This window comes from Mustela putorius, unplaced genomic scaffold, assembly GCF_011764305.1.
Source record: "Mustela putorius furo isolate JIRA1106 unplaced genomic scaffold, ASM1176430v1.1 tig00000145_pilon_pilon_pilon, whole genome shotgun sequence".
NCBI classification, from domain to species: Eukaryota; Metazoa; Chordata; class Mammalia; order Carnivora; family Mustelidae; genus Mustela; species Mustela putorius.
Window position 1 is genome coordinate 28,115,239 of NW_025421294.1, and position 19,084 is coordinate 28,134,322.

The 19,084-nt window shown below is 43.9% G+C and overlaps 1 protein-coding gene and 1 pseudogene across 1 annotated transcript; both read right to left on the reverse strand.

Annotated features, from left to right (window-relative positions):
* Positions 1-4,199: 4,199 nt before the first annotated feature.
* On the reverse strand, positions 4,200-4,763 carry LOC101686143 (annotated as a pseudogene).
* Positions 4,764-5,396: 633 nt separating this feature from the next.
* Positions 5,397-13,233, reverse strand: IL4 (interleukin 4). Its single transcript, NM_001310191.1, is given in 4 exon segments — positions 5,397-5,494; positions 7,722-7,844; positions 12,770-12,817; positions 13,090-13,233. Coding segments are annotated over 4 exon segments (399 nt in total). The 5' UTR covers positions 13,225-13,233; the 3' UTR covers positions 5,397-5,401.
* Between the last annotated feature and the right edge of the window lie 5,851 nt (positions 13,234-19,084).

Here is a 19,084-nt window from a genome sequence, read left to right on the forward strand (position 1 = left end):
TTATCTTGGGCTTCCTGTGACCCAATCTTCAAGTTACTTTTATCAACGTTATCAGAACATCACTTTGTCTTACCCAAACACGTTTATGGCTCTGACTAAAGAATATGACAGATCACACATTCTTCCACACCTGCTCCCCTCCCCCACTCTTTTCAGATGGCTGGGGAAATTTTAGTTTTTAATCAAAGGCTTTATTTCTCCAGTGGTACAAAGGAATTTAACTGGGACTTTACAACTGCATAAAATACTTCTCGGAGTTGATGCTAATCTTAGTGAGAGGATATTGCCCAACCCAACCTAAAAGTACCAGAGTCATTACAGAAATATTATGTTGGCCTTGATTTCTACTCCATCACGAATTGTGCCACTCCGTCACTGGAGTCTTCTGTGTTCACTGTGTGCCTACGCGGTACTAGGTGCCCACACGGTACTGGGTAGAAAGTTTTTGCAATGCTCACAGCCTCCCTCAGGAGGGAGAAGCGACCCTGGAAATGAGAATGCCAACGCAGCACATTGAGGGCTGTTCACGTGTGGGAATGGTGAGCGGCCAGACCCAGTGTTCTTCCCAAGCAGCTAAGATAGTATCTTGCACTTATCTACCTGACCACAAGGTCAGAAGAGGCTTCTTCCCAGGGAAAGTGATTTTGGAGATGTTGCAGCAAATTGGGTAAAGCATCCTGGGCAGCAGGAGTAACATGAATTTGGCTTGCTGGGGGCATAGGTAGGATGTTGGACCTAGGGCAGAAGGCCATCGGGACAGATGAGCCTGAAAGTGATAGGCCAGGACCCTACTTTGAAAGACTCTTCCATAGGGAATGGAAAGCCACAGAGGGATTTGAAGTGGGTCCCTCACATCATTTGTGTTGTAGAGAAATATCTTGTGGAAAGGCTGTGAAGGAATAGCTAGATGGAGGCTGGGACAATGGTGATGTGCATACCTGGGCCCTGGAGGCTCACATGGTCCTGAGCCAGAGGAGCCCAGTGCCGTCTTCTCAGCTGGCTCCCTCGCTATCTTTACTCAGGTTGCCTAGCAGGTACCCAGGTATGTGGCCAGCCCACAAAACATGTGTTAGGTTTAGCACTGGCCAGTAAGAAATAGGGAGTAGACGGTTGAGTGCCTAAAGTGCAGCTAGGAGAAGCTAACTGGAAGGCTGGATGAGAAGCACTGCACTGTGGAGAGCTGAGGAGAAAATGAGTAATCCGGGCAAACCCAGTTCAGAAAATGCTGGGCGTGACAGCGAACTAGGGTTTAGTTCTCCACCTGGAAGCGGAACTCCAGCTGGAGCTGATGAATTGAATTCAGGAATCCACTCCAGGAGCAGAGAAGGTATGTGCCTTGCTCTCCATGGAAGCTGGTAGGGACTGAGGGGCTCACCTTGTGTGCTGTTTGCCAGATGGACTGTCCTATGTGAGAAAGGTGCTCTCTGCCCTCTGCCCTGAAGTTCCCCATTCTCAGATGATTTGGGCACCCTGAGAGGCTCACCAAGATAACGTGGGGGAGGGTCACTGGTGTGGACCAACCTGGAGCAACAAGAGTCCCCCCCCCCCCCTTCCCGTCCCATGCATTCCCAACTGTGGTCCAAGAATGCTCAATAAAAGACATTCAACCATAGATTTGAATGAAACATATTTTCTTCGTTCATTTATTCAGTAAGTGTTTTTTAGCTACTAATGCATGCCAGAGATACAATACATTCATCGGCAAAAGATGTAGATGGCTGATGGCAGGGAGGGAGTGGTTCAGACATTGTTGTGTGTCACTAGGCCAGGTAGAGACATGTCTGTCCCCTTCCCCCTGAAACACTGGCTGCTGCCCAGTTTCCTAAATGAATGTGCTTAAATGACGATTGTCTGTTTTCACTTAATCCCCGTTTCTTTACTTATTCTTTTTATGTGTGTCTTCGGTTCATGTACTCTCGCTCTCTGGGTGCATTCAGGGGCTTATTATTGGGTGTTTCCATGCAGAGCCCAGAACCACCCATCCGGAAGTAAATAGAACTGTTAGTTGCATCTTAACCATCGAAACTAAACTTATGACAGACCTGCCTGGAGCCCGCCTGTCCTTCCGATGGCCCTTTGTAAATCTTCCTTCCCAACAATCTTTCCTCTTACCATCCTGGCCTAGTACACAAATATAACCCACAACTCATATCCTGTGGCAGACTACAGCTCACATTAGCCATTGTATGCAAATGAGTATCAATCAAAGAAGAAAGGAAACTAAAGTACTCAGCTTGGCCTTAGAAGGCTCCATGACTCTCTTAGTTACTTGCTGCCCTTGGCATGCTGGTATTTTATGTGGGCAGGGTGAAACTGGCTGTGGTCAGGGTGAGAATTTAAGCTTTTGATTTGTTCCCTTATTTTGAAAGGGTTAAAAAGATGTTACATGTTTTGGTATAATTTTAGTACTAGTATTAATTTTTGTCACATACGTGTAAGCGAGGATGAAACGCGAGCGCTCATTCACTGTTACTAGATCCATACTCTTGCAAAGAGCATGGCTTCAAAAGGCAAGTTTCAACATCTTGCCACTGTCAGTGTTTACCCTCTTAATTTAAAAAAAATAACAGCTTTATTATGTACTGTAAGTATACTCATATATTATCAGATTCATCTTTCTCAAGTATACAACTCAGTGGATTTTCATATATCCACAGAGTTACACCACTATCTACGATGAGAACATTTTCCTCTCTCCCAAAAGAAGCCCTGTGTCCATTAGGAGTTGCTCCCTATTCTTCCATCCACCCCAAGCCCCTGGCAACCAGTATTCTACTTTTTACCTCTTACTATTTTTTCTCCAAATTTTTATTTAAATTCCAGTTAACATATAGTGTAATATTGGTTCCAGACATACAGTTTAGTGATTCATCACTTAAAACGTGCAGTTCTCACCACCACAAGTGCCTTCCTTAATGCCCATCACCCGTCTGGCCCACTCCCAGCCCCTCCATTAACCCTCAGGTTGTTCTCTGTAGTTAAGAGTCTCTTATGGGTTGCTTCTCTCTTTTTTTCCCTCCCCATGTTCATCTGTTTGTTGAAAATGGCAAGATTGCATTCTTTTTGATGGCTGAGTAATATTCCATTATGTATCATTTATGTGTGTGTGTGTATAAAATCTTTCACTTAGCCTAGTGTTTGCAAGACTCATCCGTATTATAGTATGTATTGGTACTTCATTTCTTTTTACTGACAAGTAGTATTTTGTTGCATAGGAATACCACACTTTGTTTATTCTTTGATCAGTTGATTGTCTTTTGGGTTGTTTCCACTCTTTTGCTATTATGGATAATGTTGTGATGAACATTGGTGTAGAGTATTATGTGCGGATGTAAGTTTTCAGTTTTCTTGGGTAGATACCTAGGATTAAATTTGCTAGGTTGATTCATAACTCTATACCTTTAACCTTTTGAGAAACTGTCATACTGTTTTCTGAAGGGGCTGCACCATTTCCCTATCACACCAGCAATATGTGAGGGGTCCAACTTTTCTACATCTTTGCCAATATTTGTTAACATCTGTCTTTTTAAGTTTAGTTCTTTCATTTTTAAAAACATTTTCTCATTTATGCACATGGTCACAGACTTAACATGGAATGCCAACAGTCTTCCGTCTTGCTTTCACCAATCCTTATTCCAAGTCTTATTCTCAACAAACCACCTTCCCTTTTTTTGTTTGTAGTTTTTATGGTGGCTACTGGCCTGATTCCAAAGCTAAGATTTCTCGATTCACTTACTATAGGTTTCTCCCCACCCCCCACACTTTTTGTCATGAAAACTTAAAAACGTGCATAAAAGCAGGGTAGTACAATTAGCTCCCATGTACCCATCCCCAGCTACCACAGCCATCATCTAATGACCACTCTTTCTAGCTAGTTTATTTTCCAGCGTTAGATATGTTTAAATTTACCTATTGAAAAGTGAGGGTTTATCTCATTTATCCTACCCCTTCCAAATTTTTTATACTAAATTATTTTTAGGCCTGTATTACCTGTGGAGTTTTGAATACTTAAATCCCTTGTTCTTACTCCATCACCCTTAGACAGTGTTGTTCAGCTAATCCCTTCCCCAAGTGAGCTGGGGGTATTAGTGCCCTACCTTTCTTTTCTTCTGCTTTTACCTGTCAACCTTTTTCAGCTGTACTTTCTTTTTTATAGAGCCTTTTGATTTTTTTATTACTCAAAAAAGCTTTATTTTTTTTTATTTAGCTTTCTGACTCTGCGCTTGTGCTTTCAACACTTTGACAATGACTTTCTGTCCCTCGATAATTAAAGCACGCTTGATCCTGTCATGAACACATTTAGCACACATGGAACCACCACCATAGGCCCTGCTGATGTGTTTTTTCGTTTTGTTTGTTTTAAAGATTTTATTTATTTATTTGACAGAGATCACAGGTAGGCAGAGAGGCAGGCAGAGAGAGAGAGAAAGGGAAGCAGGCTCCCCACTGAGCAGAGAGCCAATGTGGGGCTCAATCCCAAGACCCTGGGATCATGACCTGAGCTGAAGGCAGAGGCTATAACCCACTGAGCCACCCAGGTGCCCCTGTTTTTTCGTTTTATACAATCTCATAAGGACTTTAAGGTCTCTCTGCTTGAACTCTTCGAAGTCAGTCTGGGCCCACATCACATGCAGATTTGGTGCTTTCCCAACTTTCTAGGTCTAAAGGTAAACAATTTTATTACCAGAGGTTTGGGACAGCCCAGTTTTGGTAGAGACTGTATTGTAGGACAACCTACAGTGGCCTGTCAAACGCTGGACCATTCTGAATGCCTACAGATGCTGTCCCCAGAGGAGGCAGCTGGACCTTCTATATGATCAGGTTGATAGCATTCAGTCTTCTATAATTACAGCATGTTGTCTGTGCTTTGTCTACTGGTTGGTTCTAAGACTTGAAAATCAAGGGAATTTACATTATCAGGACTTTAAATCTTGTTCAGTGCAGAGCCATGTAGTGTGCTGGAGTTCCATTCCCACCGCACAGACTCAGTGTGACAGCTATGGGCCAGTGGGGGAGGATTGTTTTAGGCATCCAGTTAACAGCTTTTTTTTATTCAGCATTAGTTGGTAGTTAGTGGTACTCATGGACCCAGTGTGCACGCTCTCCTATCATGTATGTCCTGTGTGACCTCATATTCTCTAATCACTTGTGCATTACATCCCCATCTGGAAGTGGAACTCCTTGAGAGGGGAACAGTCTTTCTTCTTTTACTTCTATACCAATTTTAGTCTCCTGGTAAATTAAATTGGTTTCCCCAAAAGTTGTCCAGTAAATAGAGCCGATGCCATTGAAGTGACATCCATGCTGTTAGATTCTGCATATACTTTATTTTATAATTTATAAATATATAAATATTTTAAAAATAAAGCTATTAAAAACTCATAAATTAAAATATTCAGCTTCAGTGCCTGTAGTATTTCTGTTGCATGATCACTTTTAGCCTTTCCAAGAAGTCTTTCAGTGTACTCTTCTTGACTTCATTCACCGAACAGGTCTGCAAAGGAAACATTTCATTAGCTTTCATTGCTAAGTCACTGAGTATGTCTTTCATGCCTGTCCACTTGAGTCAGGTCTTCTCTGGCACTTGCCACCCAGACAGTTCTTTCAAACAAGCAGGGCCTCTGGTCTAGTCTGATTGGGAGTCTGTTTCTGCCATGAGGCCAGCACGGTTTGCTTGTCTTCTATGCATGCTAATAAACTCCTAGAAATGGTCACTAACTGGATACCTTTGGGGGTGCCACAGACTGGAGAGGTATGCCACAGCTAGCTTCTGCCTAGGGGGAGGCTCAGAAATGCCTACTTGTCATACTAGGCCTTCTGCGTGGCCACCTGGACTGCAGAGAGAGAGATTCATTCCATTAGCCCTCCTGCCCATGAAGAGCAATCCTCCAGCTTGACAACACCTCCGGTAAGGATTCCAGCTACCTACCCCAGGTCCCTGCTTCAGTCTGGACCTCAGCTCTGTCAGTTTATTAATTACATTGCTCAGGATGAACTACTTCATTTATAAAAGCTCCACTTTCCTCTCTTGGTAGATGGGGACAATTGTGCCTACTTGATAGGATAATTAAAAGGATTAAACAGAACAAGTGCTGTGTCAGATCCCTATTCCTTTACCTTCCCTTAGAAATCGGGTGACAAGCTCAGTAAGGGGATGAATTTTCCCAGTTCTTCCACTTGGCACTAGATAACATCTTTTCTGGGCTCTTCTTCTTTCCTACACTATCAATTGTCCCCTTCCTACTGGACCATTCCCTGGTGTATTAACATGCTGGATACATGCCCCACCTCAAAAGAACTTCCTTACTCACTCCTGTTCTTCATCTGTTCTGTTTCTCTGCAGTCTTGTAGCAAAACACCTCCAAAGAGTTTTCTGTACTCACTGCCCCTTTTTTTTTTTCACTCCCTACTAGTATTCTCTGTGGAACCTGTTCCAGTCAGGCTATCATTCCAGATCCTGTGGCCATTCTCATCTTCATCCGACCTGACCTTCCAATACCTGTGACACACTGGATCTCTCCTTACTAAGAGCTTCTTCACTTGCTATCTGGGGCACTACACACCCTTCAGTTTCCTACTACCTCACTGGCTACTTCTCAGTCTCTTTTACTGGACCTCTTCTTCCTGACCCTTGTGAGAGTGCTTCTGGGCTCAGTTCTCAGTCCTTGAATTGCTCTATGTCATTCAGATCTAGGACTTTAAATAACGTCTTTCTGAGGACTCTTCATTTTATATCACAAGTTCTGACCTTTCTCCAAAGGCTCAGACTTTTCTATGATCTCAGCATCTCCCCTTGGCTATCCAAGAGGTACCTCAAACTTAGCATTGATAAATTGAACTCCTGATCTTGTGCTCAACCTCCAGCTCTGCTTTGCACCCAGTTTTCTAGGCACCAACCATCTCCCAAAAGACTCAGGCTAGGAACTGAGAGGCCACCTTTTACTCATTCCCTCACCCCTCACAGTGGGTCTTCTGGCTCTATATATAGTTACATCCCAAATCCAATGTTTATTGCTCCCAGTCTGTTGAAATCACTATTACCTCCAACCTGGATTACTGTGATGGCCTCCCAGTAGGGTAGCTTGCTTCTGTGCTTAACCCTAGTCAATTTGTTTACCACACAGCAGCCAGAATGATCATTTTAAATTATATAAATCAGACTGTAGTCTCTGTTCTGCTCAAACCCTGTGGGTGAATCCTGCCATACTTAGGATAGAAACCAGAGACCACATGTGATCTACTAAAATCCCCTTTGTTCAATCTGATACAGCCACCCTGGCTTTCCTACTGATCTTTGAACATGTGAACTTCATTTCTACCTCAGGGCCTTTGCACAGCTATTTCCTCTGCCTGGAATGTTCTTTTCCCAGTTAGTCATGTAGCTTGCTCCTTCACTTAATTCAAATATTTGCTCAGATAATGTCACCAACTGTCGGCCCTCTCCCTCATGACCCCTATATTCTTTATTCCTTTAGTTTTCTTCATAGCACTTATCACTACTGGACATAATATTACTTGTTTGTTTGCTTTTCTAACTCCCCCACTAGAACATTCTGTGAGAGCAGGCACTGTATCCCTAGTGTCTAGAACAGCACCTTGTACTCGTTGCCAAGGCAACGAATGGGTTAATTAATCAAGGGTATTAAGACTCTTAAGGAGGACCGGTTAGAAGTTAGGCTGCTGTCTGTCAGGAGCCAAGTGGTCGGCATGATTGAGCTTACCATGTTTGCCATGTTCCTGAGGTTCCTGTGAAGTCCTCTGAGCAATCTGTTGGAGCAATTGTGTGTAGAGAGCTGCTGAAGCACAGTTGCAGCTCTGCAGAAGATTTCCTTCTCACTTGTGTTCTAGAAAGAGAAATGTCACAGTTAGCTATAAGCCAGCTCTATCTGGAACATGGGAGAGACTGTTTTCCCTGTGATTGTTTCTTTTCAGGAGGGCAAGTAGAGAAAGTGAGTTTGCTCCCTGTGGATCAGGTATTCAGATATTCCCTTCATGTGAATGAAGGCTGCTGGCCTCAGTAAACCACCCCTCCCCATTACCTACAAATGCAGCAAACTTCTCTTTTCCCTTGGATGGCTATGCTGAAAGGCTACCTGAGTAAAGACACTCAGCTTAGTAAATGACAGAGTGGGGGGTTTAAGTCCGGGACCATCGGTCTCTGCCCTTGATCTAGGTCTGTTTCTCTCTACCAGGCAAGCCTATATTAGCTTCCCATCAGATTGAGCTCTGTCTTGGTGCTGTAAGGTTTTAAAGTCCAGGTTTCTGTAGAATCCTACATGTTTATTGAATAAATGAGTGCCCATCCTTTGGCCTGGATGTTGGTGCTTTGAGCCGTGCTCTCCATTTAGCCTACCCCATGGTGGGAGATGGCAGCATGTGCAAAACTCAGAATCCTTGTAAGTAGAGGAGACATCTGCCCATAGAGCTGGAGAGGTGTGCCAAGATTAGGGCTAGGTGCAAGTTCAGAGGAAACTTCTGGGAAAGGGTGCAATTGAGCTGGACTACGGACACAGCTTCTAGAAGAGGCCTTTGGTCTAGGAGGTGCAATGTCAGAACCTCTATGGAATGGTGCAATGTCAGAACCTCTATGGAAACCTCTATGGATGTGTGTTTGGCCACATGGCTCTTCCTGGAGATGTTTGGGCCTTAGAAGAGGGAATGTACAGGTGGGAAAACAGCTCTTTTGGCAACCTGGAAGAGGTATTGTGACAGTCTAAATCAGGCCTGGTGTGTCCTCTCACTTTGCACTGAAGAACAAAGTCATGGAGTGTGGAGAGTGGTCTTAGCTTGAGCCTGATCCAGCTCAGATCAAGCTGTCTCCTGCCTCTGTGAGGACATGCTTTAGTCCCTTGCCACCCAAAGTGTGGTCCAGAAAGTAGCAGCACGGACATTACCTGGGAGCTTGTTAGAAATGCAGAATCACATGCCTGCCCCCTAGACCCCATGAGTCACAATGTACATTAACATAAATAAGCAGGGGATTTAGATAAGAAGTACTGTCGGGTGCAATTTTTAAAGTTCTTGCATATTTTTTTTCTGATTATTAAAGTAATATATGTTTACTGCAAAAATAATATGTATTCAGCAAAAATGCATTCTCTCAATCCCAACAGCCAGAGATAAATGTTGATATCTTGATAAATATCTTCCCATTTAAAAAATACATTTAAAAATAATGAGGACCAACTGTTGATCTGTTTTTTAGCCTTTTAACACAATACATAGTACAAGCGTTAAGTCATTGAGTAGTATATAAGAACACGGGATTGAGAGCTGCATGGGAGCCCACGCGGCATATTTGTACCATAATTGGGTAATAAAGTGGCAGTGAGTCATTGGTGTAAATCTTTGTGTTCATCTCTAATTTCTAAGTGCATTTTATATTTTAGGGGTTTTTCCAGGAAGATCTTCCTGGAAAGATTTCTTCCTAGAAGATCTTTCCAGGAAGATCTAGACCTAGACCTAGACTCGAGGTACTAGAACCCTAGGCTACAAAAACTTCCCTGTTCCCTTGTGGGCCTTGATGGCCCATTGGCAAGGCCTTTGGAAGGACATGCACTTAATGAACCAGCTAAGAGCTCTCCTGGGCTCTGATTGTAGTTGGAAGTTTAAGAGCAACACCAGTGTCTCGGCTGTGAGAGTCAAGAAACCCCCCTCAGTCTCCATATCTTTGGAGGCTTAATGGTTGAGCAGAGATGGTGAAGTCAAGGGGGAAGGCAGGCACTAGCTGGCTGTGCACATCTAGGCAGATAACTGTGCTTCTGGAGAGAGAACAATGAGGTTCAAGAAGACCAAAAAGAAAGAGCCCCTTTGCTTATTTTTTCATCAAAATCTCATGTGACTTTTCTGAAACTTTGGCTTGGAGTCTAGAAATTAAACTGCCTCAGTTTTGAGTATATGGCCTTATAATACAGGAAAACACTCTCTAGACAGATTCTTCGAAGGTGTTTCTACAAGCAATTAGGATAAAATAGGAATTAAAAAGAGTTTGAATCAAATGGGAAAAAAAGTTTAAAGGAACCAACTCTCAAGGCAGTTTTTGTGAAGAACTTAAAGTTTTAGTTCCATTGGAATTACAGCTACAGGATCCTGCACTGTACCAATGGCTGCCAGTCTGTTCGTCCAGCTTTCACTGCATGAGGGTGTCCTCATTCGGGGGCCTAGTGGACCTTGCAGTTAACAGTTGCTGGGGAAAAGGGACTGAAAAGGGGAACTTAGGCTTATGCTAGAAGGAAGCCCATCTCTCAAGGTAACATCGGCAAAGGGTAGAACAGCATCTAGGGCTTCTCCTGTGGCAGAGACGCTGTTAGATTTCTAACATGGTTCTAGACTAGCTTCACTTAGGGCCATAAACATCTAGTCCTCATCGTCTTGTACTCATTATCCCCACCTCGTCCCAAATTTAGTGAGCCAGTGCTATACATGAGAAAGTCTTTTACTTCTATTTAGGAAAAAAAAAAAAAAGAATTTGAGGGTTGGCAAAGAACTCTGACAGATCATGATTTGAGCTCTCTTTCGAAAGGTGGAAATACCTCCCACTAATGGTCCACCCAAGAATTCCGTCATGGACCAGCTTGCTTGTTTTCCACTTTGCTCTTTCTCAGACCACCTTAGTTTCAGAGATACTGGGCAAGCATTGCCTGTGAAGTCCAGGACTCAGGTCCTCACTGTCTCCAGCAACTGCCAAGAACAGGATCCCACCTGACTTGGAGGTAATAGAATTCTTGATCCCCCAAAGAAAGAAAATTGATACATTGGATTTTGGAAAGGTGTCCTTTTTTTGGGAACACAAGGAACTAACTTTTCCTGCCACATAACCTCCTTGGTGGGTTTTGAAAATAATAGCCTTTCCTTTTTCTGTAACATCTATAATATTCCTTATATTGTAATATCTTTCTTTATTCTGTAATATCTTGGAGGGAAAGAAAGAATGGAAGGAGATTGGTAATTCAGGAGGAATAGAAGCAGTTTGAGGAAGGCCAGTGAGACAGGAGGAAAGAAGGACTGTGAGGACTCCCTTCAGCAGATGCCTACCCGTGCAGTGAGAGCCGATGTGATAACTGATGAAGAGGATGGCCATGAACAACAGAAAGGGGGTGCGGCCTGGCCTGCACCTTGGCGAGGATGAGTCTTCTAGAACTGGCTCAGACTGGAGTCACAGAGATTTGGATCCTTTCCAGCCATGGGTCCCTTCTTAGAATTACTGCTCCTCTATAACATTTTTTTTTTTTGCCTTTAACCAAGAGTTATATAATTTTACAGTAACACTTTCCACTAACTCAAGAATGATTCCAACAACTTTCAAAATCACTTTCATATCTTCATATTTGGAAACTGAGGCACAAGGAGATATGGAGACTGGCCAAAGGCCACAGAGCTAGCTAATGGCCTAACTATGGCTAAAGCCACAATCTATGTCACTTCAAGACACTTGGCACTTTGGGGCCCAGCCCTTGGCTTTGATAGAGCCCTCTCAGCAGCATGGTGCCATCTGGAGAAGCCAGGGCACAGCCCAGTGGACTCCTGGCTGTTTGCTATGTATATAAAATGTTAATAGATTATATTTATATATTATATAATTCTATGTGTATATATAATCTCCAAATCCTTCCAGCATCCTGATGGACAGAGTCTGAAACAGGATGAGATTCTAGAGGATAAAATTATATAATATGTATTATTAAAGAATACGGTATATTATATATTAATATTACATAATATATATGATTGTATTATGATATTACATAGTATTATCTATCGGATTCCTGGACTCATCTTTAATGAGATGGTCCAGACAAAGCCCAAGGAACAGTTTTCCTCACAAAGTAAGACGGATGTGTTCTGTGGCCCCGGTGCTGGGATGTGGCTGTGCTAACCTGCGTAGCTGCCCTCCCGGCCGCCCCATCCCCGCTGTCCGCGTGGAAAGCAGGCAGTTAGAAGACCACTGGCAAATTGAAGCTTTGGGTTTTTCATTCTCAGTCTTGTGTTTCCATGAAAACAGGAACTGATGTGCACAAACCTATTGACATGGCTGTAGTCATATGTTTGTCAGAGAAAATGCACTATCAGCTGTCAAATCTGTCTCCTCCCACTAAAGATAGAGGGGGGGTGAGACGGTGCAAGAGGCTGAAAGGCAAAATGCCCAAGCAGCCAGGGCCAGGGATGTGTGGAACCCCACATGGTAGGGCAGTTCTGGACCAAGCTGGAAAGGGCTTGGCAGGACATTACAGCTGAGGGTCTCTGGAGAGCCGCCCCCGGAGCTAGTGGGTTGTTAGGTGACCAGGCTGCGGAAAAGGAGGGGCTCTGGCGATACCTTCTCTGTTGCCATAGGAAGTCTCTTAGACAAAATGAAAGCTCCCTCGACCTGTAATCTCCATATCTCTTTTTGTGACACCATTTGGTTTTTCAGAAATGTGCAGGCCAGAAAAACTTTCCTTCAGCAAGCGTTTATTAAGCACCTCCTGTATTCCAGGTACGAGGCTGGGAAATAGGAGGAAAAGAGGACCTGTTCCTTGACCAGGATTTGAATTAGGATCACAAAAATCCAAGCTTTCCATTACATATCTTCTAAATCAAGTGAAACCAGAAACACTAAAACATGCTTGGGAGTAAAGATCAAAATTCTCCTTCTTAAAAACATCTAACACCCTGTAGTTAGTTTGGGTCTGTTCACTTTCTGTTAAAAAAAGTTTCTTGTTTGAACACCTGTGGATGGCTTTCCTCTCCCAAGCCACTCACATGCCAAAGCAGACCCCGGAACAGCTCTTACCTTTGGGGCAGAGAAGACTTCAGTGACGGTCAGCTCCATGCATGAGTCCTGGCCCAGAACGAGAGGGCAAGAGACAGAGTCACTTCCAACTGTGCAGGGACATCCTGGCCGGGCGGCCCTCCTTCCTCGAACCAAGCCAACTTCCTACCATCCCTCAGGACAAAAAAGCTCCTGCAGAGAAATCTCCACTCTGCTCCCTGGCTGTCACCAACCACCAACCACCAACTTCTCTGGACGCTGTGGTGTTCTTCTCATAGTCTAAGAAGTACCCACGGCATCTCCAGAACATCTGGAGAGATGGTGCCTGATAGCTTACTCACGTTTCTCGCTGTGAGGATGTTCAACGTTTTGATGATCTCCTTAATGGCAATACTGAAGTTATGTCCGTGGATGAAAGTGCCGGTGAGTGCTAGTAAGCAGACCAGAGTTGGAATCAGTTGGGAGGTGAGACCCATTAATAGATCTCTGTTTGCAATGACAATATGAGACAAATCAGTTTACTAGGAGAGGCTCACAATGCAATTCTGACAAAGATATCTCTATATATAGATTTAAAATTGCTGAAACTGAGGGAAAATGAGGGAAATTGGAAATTTTCGTTACACCAGGTTGTCAGTCATTTGGGGCCAATCAGCACCTCTCTTCCAGGAGAAAAAATACCTCACAGAAACAGGTAAAATGTTCCTGTGAAATCATACCAATAGGAAAATGAAACCTTTTTTTTAAAATTAACTACAAAGTATCAGCATAGGAAATTACACCATAATTTGTTCTTTAGATTAATCTTATCAGCTTGGGGTTGCTGCTGGCTTTTTGTTTGCATAGAAGGAAGAGGCCACAGGTGTCCGAATTTGTTTTAGTGCAGTCCTCCCGGGGAAAGATAGAGTAATAACAAGAAAGTTTGACTTGAATAGTGTTTCAGCTTGGCTTCTTCCAAGTATGGGTGGCATCTTGGAAACTCTCCTCTTGTGGAAAAGCTGACCTGGGGTTCTTTCTCTAGGTAGAAGGAGAGTAATGGGCACAGACTCTCTCCTATCCCAGAACTCAGGCATGCCATTCCTTCAGGTTTAGGACTTTGGCAAAAGACTGGTGCCATCATGTGGGACTTGACTAAGTCACATCGGACCCACAGGTCCTTAGCAATACAGGGGCCCTCGGCAAAGCCATCTATCTCAACGTGTCAGGAATGACCACTTTGTAAATGGAATTTAAATCCGTCCTCAGCTAATTGGAAAAAGTACCATAATCTTCCTGGTTTACAAATTGGTTGTCTTTGTCAGCAGCCCACAACCAGCCCTGCTGCCTTAGTCTAATTCCTGTGGCCCCTGCTGCTCTCTCAGGTGGAGCAGGATTCCTGTGGCTCAGCATCACTCAGCCTTTTTCCTCTCTATCCCGTCCACTCCCTTCCCCTGCTTTCCGACCTTCCTCTCCCTACTGATTTCCTCAGGTCACATAGAAAAGATTACTGCTAAAGTGGTTCCTGAACTTTGGATCTTTTACAGTGCCTTGCACTCTGTGAAGGGCAGGATCCAGGTAAGTGTATGAGGAAGGCCCTGTGACTATATTTTGGATCCTTCTGCTGGACTGTCTCGAGTTTGCCAAACCCAGTGCAATGACTTCTAACGCTGACTATTTGGAATTGGGTTATACTTAAGGTTAAGTGCATGGCCTCCACGAGACGGCCCTCACTTAGGACATGAGCTGCAAATTTCAAGGGTTCCCAGTCTGACCTCACTTTTGGCCTATTGGCTACAAATTCTAAAGTTTATCCTACTTTTTCAGGTTCTGTAATTCGCTGGAGTGACCCACAGAACTCAGGAAAGCACTAGACATAGGGTTGAAGCTGTGTTACAACAAGAAGATATCAGTACCACCGAGCCAACAGAACAGACAGAGGGTGAGGGCTAGGAGGGTCCCAAACATGAAGCTTCCTCTGTTTTCTCCCCATCGAGTCAGAATGTACCACCTCCCTGGCACCTGGTGTGTGATGACCCTCAGAGGACCCCCAAGCAGGGCAGCTCACCTGAACTTGGATGTCCAGAGTTTCACCGGTGTGTTGCCTGTAGGTGTGATTGACTGGGTCACTGGCCCTGCAGTTGATAACACTGTGGACTACTGATGATGCTGGTCCCCACCCTGAGTTGCCTAATTAACATAAACTCTCAGAGCCCGATACTCTTATGACTTGGGAAGTCCCAAGGATTTTGGGCTCCTTCCCAGGAACTGGTAACAAAGGCCAACCAAATTCTTTATTCTAGGGGTTTAGAACAGCTGGGACGAAGGCCAGATCTCTCTGGGTAAGTTTTTTGTTTCGTTTTGTTTTGAGAGAGCATGTGGTGGAGGGAGGGGTACAGAGACAGGGAGAGAGAGAATCTTAAGTGCACTCCTTACTCAGTGCGGAGCCCATCGTGGGGCTTGATCTCATGATGCTGGAATCAAGAGTTGGGCACTTAATCAACTGAGCCACCCAGGTGCCCCTAAGTTCTCTCTCTCTCTCTCTCTTTTTTTTTTTTAAGATTTTTAATTTACTTGTTTGAGATAGGGAGAAAGAGAGAGATCATGAGTAGGGGAAAGATGCAGAGGGAGAGGGTGAAGCAGACTCACCAAGCTGGGAGCCCAACCTGAGCCGAAGGCAAATGTTTTACCAGCTGAGCCACCCAGGCACCCCGGTGTTTTGTTTTGTTTTGTTTTTAATTTATGGATAGATATTTCTTTTTTTCTCAGTTTTATTGAGATATTATTGACATATAACACTTATGGGTCTAAGGTATACAGCATAAATGATTTAACTTACATATATCGTGAAATGTTTACCATATAGTAAGTTTAGTTAACATCCATCATCTCATTTATATACAACCAAAAAAAGGAAAATGTTTTTTCTTGTGATGAGAAGTCTTAGGATTTACTCTAACAATTTTCAAATATGCCATACAGCAGTGTTAATTACAGATGTTGTACATTACATCCCCTGGACTTATTCATCTTATAACTGGAAGTTTGTACCTCTCGACCACTGTCATCCCATTCACCCTTCCTCTACCCCCTGTGGTGACCACAAATCTCATATCTTTTTCTATGAATTTGGTTTTGTGTGTGTGTTTTAGATTCCACATATAAATAAGATCAGACAGTATGGTCTTTCTCTAACATTTTACTTAGCATAATGCCTTCAGGATTTATTCCTGTTGTCACACATGGCAGGATTTCCTTCTTTTTATGGCCAAATAATATTTCTCTGGGTGTGTGCATGTGTGTGTGTATGTGTGCACACACACATACACACATATATATATATATGAGATATACAAATCACAAATTGTCTATTGTATTATATTATTGTATTATAAATAAGCTTGCTATGAACATAGGAGTTCATACCTATCTTCTATGGAGTGTTTTCATTTCCTTTGGATGTATTTCTAGAAATAGAATTGTTGTATCGTGTGGCATTTGTATATGTATTTTTAATTTTTTGAGGATTTTTCATATTGTCTTCCACAGTGGCTGCACCAGTTTGCATCCCCACCAACAGTGCACGAGTGTTCCTTTTTCTCCAGGTCTTCATCAACACTTGTTGTTTCTTGCATTTTTGATAATAATCATCTAAGAGGGGTGAAGTGATACCTAATTGTAATTTTGATTTTACAATTACAATTGTAATTGTAATTTTGATTTGCATTTCCCTAATGATTAGTGATGTCGAGCATCTTTTCATGTGTCTGTTGGCCATTCACGTATCTTCTTTGGAAAAATAGCCATTTGGCTCTTTTGCTCATTTTTTACTTGGGTTATTTTTTTCTTTGCTAGGGTAAGTGAGGTCTTTACTACAGAGATAGGGAGACAGAGTTCCTTCCAGGATATGTGGAGACTTCAAATCCACATTAACTATTATTTGGAGTAAACAGTGCATACTCTGTTTTTGAGGGAAGGTCCAAGTTCTTAAGGAATTTAAAACCTTGAAGAGTAGGGGTGCCCGGGTGGCTCAGTGGGTTAAGCCTCTTCCTTTGGCTCAGGTCATGATCCCAGGGTCAGGTTCCTGGGATCAAGCATTGTGTTCTCTGCTCAGCAGGGAGCCTGTTTCCCCTCCTCTCTCTCTCTGCCTGTCTCTCTGCCTGCTTTTGATCTCTGTCTGTCAAATATATATATATAGATAGATAGATAGATAGATCTCTCTATACATAGAGAGATCTATCTATCTATCTATCTATATATATATATTTAAAAATAAAACCTTGAAATGCACACATCCCAGAGGGAAGTCCAGGATGCAGAGCACATGTCTGAGAGCTTTGGGGCTGAGGGAGAGCTGGAGACGAGGGAGGTCAGCAGGATTCAAAGCTGTCCATGTATTCAGTAGTTGTTTTTCTGAGTGCATGTCTTCGCTGAGGTCTACATCCCAGGTTTAATGTCATGGGAGCAGAGATGTAAATCAGAAGAGTGTGTAATACAAGAGGAAGTAGCTCAAAAGCAGAATAAAGCTTCTTTGTTTTGTTTTGTTTCAGTGGTTGGATAAGGGCAGGGAAAGAATGGTAAACTTTCCAGAACATCAAAGAGTGACCTGAAGTTCTCCTTAAAGGATAGGAGAAAAGGACCTATCATCCCTGCAATGTGACCCCATGGAAGCTGTGCCTGTGGCTGGCTGGACAGAGGCCTGGGAGATGGGTCCTTCTTATCAGGGACGAGGATAGCCAACCCCCACGTCTCCCAGTCTTCAGTGGTTATGGGTGGTGATTATACAAGGCAGGTGGGCCGGCACCAAAGCTCAAGGAGAAGCTGACAGCTTTGCTGGGTTCTGACTGTGTCAGTCATAGACGCCCTTCCCTTCAGCCTGTGTGAGTGCTGAGAACCAGCCCTGGCTCCTGGGTGGACGCTTTCCCTTTTAGACCTTAGAACATAACAGTTTTGAACACTGGGTTTTCAAGTCCAGCAAATAAAACTCTTGTCAACTCTCTGATCATGAGCAGATCACTAATTCTCTCTGGGTCTCAGTTTCCTCGACTGTGCCATGGGAGCAATGTGGCTCCTCCTAGATTCCTGTGAGGAGTGTGTGAGGGGTTCCTTGCAAAGTGCTTGGCACTCATCACTCCCCAAGGTGTGGCTGCTGCTGGAGGCTACCTGAGCACATGGTGGGCCAGGGCTGGCTCCTCATCTTTCCCAGCCTCCCCTGTAAAGTGGGGGTCATAGCGGTACCTGCTTCATGTGTTTGTTGTGAGGAACAAATAAGTTAATGTTTTTAAGTTGTCAGAATAGTGCCTGGCACTATAGTGAGTGCTCTGTCAGTGACAGCATTGCTATTATTATTATTGTTATTATTAGTCATATTTTTGGTTGGTCACATGACTGTGGTACTTAATCTCAGCAAAGCTGATCTGGACAGGGCCAGTGGAGGTTTTGCCACTGGACACTACCCCACACATGTCCCTCCTGGATGTGTCTCTTTCTTTTTGTTGTCTGTCTTTCTTTCTTTCTTTCTTTTTTAAGATAGATAGATTTATTTATTTATTTATTTATTTATTTATTTATTTATTTGACAGAGAGAGATCACAAGTAGGCAAAGAGGCAGACAGAGAGAGAAGGGAGGAGGAAGCAGGTTCCCCACTGAGCAGAGAGCCCGATGCAGGACTCAGTCCCATGACCTCGAGATCACAACCTGAGCCAAAGGCAGACACTTAACCTACTGAGCCACCCAGGTGCTCTGGATGTGTCTCTTTCTTAGTCATTGAGGCCTTCTTGTTTGGAAGAGTCACCATGAGTGCTACATGGTGGCCCTCAGACTTAGATTCTGGACTCTGGAGTCATTGCAGGAGATAGGTAGCCCTGGGTATCTTATGCAGAGAGTACTTGGTGCAGAAAAGTAGGTGTTTATGAAAATGTTGGGAGGATGGAGGAGCAGGCTGGGCCCAGGACCCTAAAGAAATAACCCACAGGAAGGGCTGCTATCCCTGGGGCTGCCACTGCTCATGTGGAGTTCAAGAGCATATCACTGAGCCTGCAGTCCAGGGGTCTCAGAGCTCCTGCTTCAGCCGTGTCCAGACACCCCCAGCACTGCTCCAGGAGGAAACCTCAGCTCCCACTCCCAGCCCAAGGACACAAGAAGGGGGTATCCACCGCCTCCCACCTTCCACAGCTCCCTAGAGAATAGGGATCAGTGGGGGTTGAGCAGAGCAGCCGGGTTTCCTGGCCATGGCTGCAGAGTCTTGCCACACCACCCATCCCCATGGCCCCATCCAGCCCTAAGCTCTGCACTTGTCCTCTTCCATCAGCTGAGTGGGACAACATGCAAAAGAGCCCTTTGCAGCTCCTCCCAGGCTT